This window comes from Oenanthe melanoleuca, chromosome 4A, assembly GCF_029582105.1.
Source record: "Oenanthe melanoleuca isolate GR-GAL-2019-014 chromosome 4A, OMel1.0, whole genome shotgun sequence".
NCBI lineage: Eukaryota > Metazoa > Chordata > Aves > Passeriformes > Muscicapidae > Oenanthe > Oenanthe melanoleuca.
Genome location: NC_079338.1, coordinates 12,078,627 through 12,085,742, shown reverse-complemented (window position 1 = coordinate 12,085,742; position 7,116 = coordinate 12,078,627). Strand labels below are relative to the sequence as shown.

Here is a 7,116-nt window from a genome sequence, read left to right as displayed (position 1 = left end):
AGGCAGGGGCCAAGGAAACCTCAACACCCAGTGTCTCACCCATTTAAGAGCAGGGAATTCACACTCAACAAAGTGCACTGTATTTTAGGCACTCATTGCAATTACATCTCTGAGGGACAAATATTCAAAACTAAAGTTAACAAGCACAGGCCAAAACAATCTGCATTTAAATGTATTAAACAGGGCAGAACTGTTCTTCAAAGCAATTTTTCTCCAGAAGTGTTAAAGAAAGGAGATGTCCCCTCTTTACCACAACTATGCAGCGCCCATCAGCAGGAATTTTATGACTCTGTGATGGTATTTATTGACAGCTGTCAAATGTTTGGGTAAAAATATGGAAAGATACACTGGCAGGCACTGAGCAAGAAACATGGGGAGGGGACTCAGGTGATCAACGGTGTGTTTATTTCGGTGCATAAAACATGTAAGGAAAATTATTTCCACATTTCTAAGAAAAGGTTACAAGCAATGAAAAACAAATTGAAAAGAAACCAAGCAATTTTTTTTACAGTAATGTTGAACAAGGGAGGTAAAGGCAAAGTTGTTAATGAAACAGAAGCCAAGTATTTTGAAACAATCCTGGTTAGAAGGAACACCGGTTAAAACAGACTGATTTTTCCTTTATTAATGAATACTGTTCTGTAAAACAATGTTTAAAATCTGAAATGTTCCTACAGCTCTTTTTCCTGCAGTGCTGTGCAGACAGATGAGAATAAACAAACTTCCTTTCTACTGAGAGCTGGAAAGTGCAACCCAATCCTGACCCTCCCTCCCACGATCTCCATCTGGGCACAGAGGAAGGAGCAGAATCAAAGGCCTACAAAAAGTATGGTTACCCAAGGAGTTCCTGTGTCTGCCCCTTTCCAGAGCACTCAGCAGCTCATGTGCACAAGGAGACGAGGATACTCTCATGGTCTTTAGATGTCCAGGTAACTAAAATTTTCAGCCTGAGAGATTTGCGTCCTGCACTCAGATTTTAGATGGGTTTGGGAACATCTTGCAAAGCAGTGGGGGGCTGGTGGGGAATTAAATGTCAAAGCCATGGCCCTCAATTCACAGCTCCACATGGTCTTTAGGTACTTTAGATGTAAGAATTCAACTCAGATTTCTTTTGGAACTCAATTAAAAGTCAGTAGGGAAGACAGGAGGTGCTCTTACACAAGGAAACAGATGCACAGAATACTGTGGTCTGAGGGAGAATACAACGGGCCAGCCAAGAGTGCAAGCAAGTACAAACAACTGAACTTTGACTCACTTAAGTCAACTATAAGTTATTAAAAAAAATAAAATATATATATCACTCCCTATTCAGTCTGTGAGAGCTCAAAGTCCAAACTAACCTCTAAACCATGACAAAAAACGTTCTAAAACAGTATGCATTTCAGTTCCAGTCCCAAACACATTTTCATCTGAGGTCTCTTCACATTGCAAAATGATTTCTCCTAAACGTATAGGAAACAGAGCTCCAAATAGAAAGGGTTTAATAAACATGTGGATAGCCTGATAGCATGAAGCTCTGAATGAGCCACCTGAACCTTTTAGCTCCCAATACAGACTCAGAGAGGCATTACTCATTTCATGAATAAAAAGTTAAAAACTCAAACAGCAGCAACAAATACTCCCAAAGATGGGGGAAAAAACCAGCACTTGAGCCAAAGTAACACATATAGTAGGAGACCATCCCCTCAGGAATGCCAGCCACTTATGGCTCCTGCTGTAGCACCACTCCCAGGTTATCTGGGCTACACAGTCTATACCAATTAAAGGTCATTAAAGAACTCTGGAGGACTCCTGTATGTATGACGATGGAATTCCTGAAAAAAACAAGCCATGTTATTTCAGTAAGACAGGTTGTGAAAACACATCCCACCACGTTTTCCCCAGAGTGGGTAATCAGCAGGTCCAGCAGAGCTGGACATCAAAATACAGAGCCTTGGACTGAGAAAAGTTCTCTTAATGACCTGTAAAAGACTGGCAACAAGAACATGTGAACAGGTGACAGGCAGGAAAACCATCCAGATTTCCTGGCTTGCTCTCAAGCTGCAATCACTTTTTCACAGCTGAACGGGTCCTGCAATACTCATGGGAATAAAAACCTTATCAATTAAGCAAAGTATAACTCTGCCCTTTAAGACATTTTTCTGACTACATTTGCTCACAAAGAATCATTATTCACATTTAAACTAAGATACAAAAGAAAAAATACCCGATAAGCTACATATGGTGTGCAAGTACAGAACACTTTCACAGAGCATGGAAAGCATAAAGTGCCACATGAGAGCCTGACTCTCCCTCCAGATCTCTGGGAACCACTGCACACAATCCTTCACACACCATGAAAAGTGCAAGCCAGGAGGAAACAGGATACACATGACTCCTGCAACATGCACATGCCTTTCACTAGCTTAAAATGCTTATATATTTCCAAGAATACACAAGCTGAATTATGAATACATTTATCAACTTTCTAGGGGTGGAGGAAATCACAGAGAAATGACTATTTGCAGATTATGAACTCTCTGATGTTAACAGGGCAAAGAAACTTTGCATAACCTGGAATTTCCCAGGTCTTCTTCCCCATTGTTCTTGTCCTGTCTCAAAACACAGAACAAGGGAAATGTCATCTTGGATGTCTGGAACCAGTGCTGAGTTTTGCAGGGATATCAGATGGGCCTTTGGGCAAATTGTATATGGAAGTGAGCACTTTTGGCATTTGCTGCTAATTGGGCACCAAAAAAGCAAAGTCTGAATGAATTTTGCAGTGTGTCTGCATCACTGGGAGAGGGCAGACAGCTCCTGTGGCTCTCCCAGCTGGCACACCATGTAGTCTTAATTTCATTCAAGTCCAATGGCTATAATTGCTTTTTATCCAGATGCTCTTCTGGTTTAGGTACTACAACTGCAACATGAGAGAATCCAAGATTTATGCAGAAGCAGCCTGACTGGAAATGGAGATGGGTATTTGCTGTATTCATGTGCATACCTACAGCTGTGGATTCAGGGATGGAAAAGGGTTCTTATGCTCTGGTTAAGAAAGACACAGTGAGCATCAAGCAATTTTATACTACATTACAGAAGAAAACAGTTTGCAGTTTTGGACAAGTCTTTGATGTTTGCTTTTCAATCCTAGTGAGTAAATGTTAACTAATGTCATTATAAACACTTTAATCCAGAGGGAGATTAAAAAAAAAAAAAACAACCAAAGATTAATTTGATTGAAGCACTACATTTAATCCACTGATGACAAAATGTTCAAAAATAATTCTTCCACTTTAAGTATAGCAGATAATGAGTCACTTAAAAAAAAAACAAACCAAAACATCCTCAACATTGTGGCCATATACCAGCTCCTGGCTATTCAAGGCTCAGGCACAAAACTGACACCCTGGCTTTAAGCCACTTCAGAATGATCAGAACCCATGTAAAGCTTCTTCCAAACAGAGAATACCAGTGAAGATACCCACTTCTAAACACTGTGTCCCTCATCCCCAGCATACAAAGAGCAGGATATATTTACATCATCCTAAAGGAATTGCAACTCCTTCAAGTACTTTTCAGTTTAATTAATAAGAGACACTGAATATGGATTTTGGGGGATTTAAACTCAAGCAGGGTCTAAAATCTGGTCTCTGAGCTGGAAAAAAAATTAGTAGCATGTGACACTTAAATGACTGACAAATCCTTAAACGACAGAGCAACATTTCTCTATCCAGTGCTTTGCACAGCATAAGAAGATGCTTATAATAATTCTTAGGGTGATGAGTCAATTTATCTTCACTGACCAGTTTCCAGGAGTATCCTCTGGTGCCTCTATTCCATCTGCAACAAACTTAAACAGCCACGTGGAATTGAGACTTGAATTTTTTAAAGAGGAAGAATTGCTTTTGATTTTAACCAAAACAATTATGAAACCTAAAGCTTACACGTAGATTTTGGTAGTGACTATTACTAGTAAACTGTACAAAGAATAAATATCAGTACTTCCAAAACTGACACCACAGTAAGCCTGCTGCTTGATGCATCAAGCAGGGACAAAAACAGAAATAGCAAAGTCCCAACAAAAGTCTATTAAGCTTTACTTGGTTGTTATTAATAGGTAACACAAAAAGCTGGTTTAAACATTTTTCCCCAGAGGATGCCCCTGTGACTGCATTCATCAGCAAAATGACTTGTAACATGATGGGAAGTTCAGAACAAGCACAATGGCATAATCAGAGCTGCAGTTTGTCAGCAGGGCACTGTATTTTGGAGCAGGTAAAGATTCCTGTGAATTTGCATGGCTGCACACATAAGCAGTTCTCCAAGAAAAAAACATTAAGACTGTTTTTTCATCAGTCCCTGACAATAAAATGAACACATCAGACCAAAATAGTTTCTTAAAAGTAGGTCAAAAAGTACCCATTCATGATCACTTCTGCATTGGTTTCCTAGCAAATTCATCTACCCGCATGGATATACGTAATGCGTATCCTGGAGACAGTGAGGCAGAGGAAGAAAACCAAATACATTAATGAGGTAGCTTAGACTGGGTAACTGCAGGTAAAAGTTTTATTGAACAAAAGGTAAAACGTGGTAGTCCAGGTTCACTGAGCAAAAGCAGCTCTCTTACTGAAGCTGCACTTTGTGCTAAATAACCTTATTAACTGAGACTATACAGAGGACACATTATGTAAGTTATCTCAACAGCAAAGGAGAAAGGTAGATTAAATTTGATCAGATGGAACAATTTGGTCAAATTCAGTGGCTTAAGTTACTGTTTCTAGCCCTTAACTACCCATATTCAGTACAGCCATACAACAGAATACATAACTGCACTGAATTCCTATTGTTAATAGTGTGTGCTCCCATGCAAGTGGAAGCCAATTCCTGAAAAAAAAAAACCAAATTAAAAAACCTAAACATGTTTAGGATGTTTTGTTTGAAGCATCATTCAACTGACTCCGGAAAAACACTCAATATATGTAATAAAAAACTCCTGGCCTCTACAAGGTTTGCTCCTGTACAGTGCTAATATTTTAAAATTATTTTATTTCTTCCCTCTGCCTAAGAAACTTCATATGCTCTGAAAGCACCCACAAAGTCAGGTGGGTAAACAGATATGTCAAAAATACTCTGTGTAAAGAGGGAGGTAGCTCAGGCCCCTTGGCAACCTTCAGAACGCTCACATTGATGTGGTCTACCTACCCTTGTAATCTGCAGTCAAAAATGAAAGGAAAAAGGATTTCAACATGAAATTTAGTGACAAGTTCAGTACAAATTTGACTCACTGGGCTCCCAAATGTAAGCTATAAGGTACCTCACACCCAACATACAACATTAATAACGTACCTAGTTCATACATTTCATAGACAATACCCTCTCATTTGTTAAACATTTGGCTCGGGCAGTACATCCTTTTTTGTTAACCACTTGAGAGACATTCTAGGCCAAACAAACAGCACAAATAACGTCAAAGTCTTTTCTTTTTTTCCAGTAATTGTATGAAATGCTGTAGGCTAAGCCTAACAGAAACTACTGAAGAAAAACAACAGACCCCACGATGCAGTGCAGAGGTGTTACTACGACATTGTGAGTCAAGGGCTGGTCTAAGGTGCTGAAAGAGGAGACTCTCTAGACGGTGACCCTGTATTGTCCTCCGGAGGGAAAACAGTGAGAGTGCAGGCTCGGATGCCACCAAGGGATTCTGGAAGGTCAAACACTTTATGCCACTCATCTTTTTCTGGATCATACTTCTGAACTATTTCCACCATACACCGGTTATTCCAAGAGTATCCTCCAACAACATAGATTTTATTTTCAAAGACAGCAACCCCAACATCACTTTGCCCACGTAACATGGCGGCAATTGGAGTCCACTGGTCTAGAGTTGGTGAGTAATATTCACAGCTTAGAACATCATCATAATCACTTGTTCCTCTAAAGTGATTGCCACCAATAACATACAGCTTGTCTCCTACAGTACACATGCAATGCAGACCTCTGACTGTCGTCATCGGAGCTTTCTGAGTCCATTTGTCTGTGTCAGGGTCAAAACACATGAGTTCCTTTTGGAAAGTATCATGGGTAATTCCCCCTAAAGAAACAAGACACATGTTAGAGTAGTGCTCATCCTAACAAGCATTAAATAAAAAAATACATTTTACTGAAAGAATTCCATCTTAGATTACTATCACAGAAGTACTCTATTTCAAATGCCATTTGTTCCTTTAAATGGGAGTATAGACAGAAGCCATGTCTCACACTGCACCTCTTTACACAATTGATACTGGTAGATTAAAAGAACAAAACCTGTTATCTTTGCTTCTTTTTTGCAAAATTATTTATTTGCTTATATTCATTCAGTTTGCTAGTATTTTTTCTTACCATCAAGAATCCCTTTCAAATTTTGATGCTATGTGTTTTAAGTATCACACAGTAGAATTTTCATCAAAAAACCTTTTTCATCAACTTTAAGTGAATAGAGAGAAGACACACACATTTCAAATATTCTTCAGTTAATAGTTAGCTATGGTTCCCTCTATATTTTACCTTTTCCATAGCTCCCTGCAAAAACATTTGGTGAGGTTTCAGGACAAAAGTAAAAGAAAAATCTGTGGGATCTACATGAAAACAACCAGAGCAGGCAGCACATGCATATGCCACGTGCAGTAAAACAAGCAAAATGGGCAAAACACAACTGACAATAGCACAGCAATTAGGAGCCCAATGGACTTGCTCACAGAAAAATAAGTACCTGCACCTGCACAGTAAATTCTAAAGCAAATTCCTCCTAATCTACTGGCACAAGGCCCATAAATCAAGCTGCTTCAGCATGTCTCCCACCAGTTCTTGTCAGCTAAGCAACCTTGTCCCACCTCCTGCCCTCAATCTCAGCTTAGTTCTTAAGAGGACATCCTTTAAAATTTCAGTAGGAGAATACAGGCCTGTAATCTCTGCAACAATCACTGACAGACAGATTGAATCTTCTTTAAAAATTGAGCTAATAGCAGATTTTCAATCCATTTGGAAAAAAAATGTAATTAAACTACAACCTCAATGACATACAGGACCAAGTATATTTCAAATAAAAAAACGGTGAAAGTACAGATATCATTTATATACTATGATTAACATGAA

The 7,116-nt window shown here is 39.1% G+C and overlaps 1 protein-coding gene across 5 annotated transcripts in view; it reads right to left on the bottom strand.

The window, feature by feature from the left end:
• Window positions 1-383: 383 nt before the first annotated feature.
• Window positions 384-7,116, bottom strand: part of KLHL13 (kelch like family member 13) — a 79,508-nt gene continuing 72,775 nt past the window's right edge. For all 5 annotated transcript variants that reach the window (XM_056491433.1, XM_056491434.1, XM_056491436.1 and 2 more), the window contains one exon: window positions 384-6,073. In XM_056491433.1, the coding sequence (XP_056347408.1) occupies window positions 5,586-6,073 (488 nt within the window). In that variant the 3' untranslated portion in view covers window positions 384-5,585. The remainder of the gene's footprint in view (window positions 6,074-7,116) is intronic.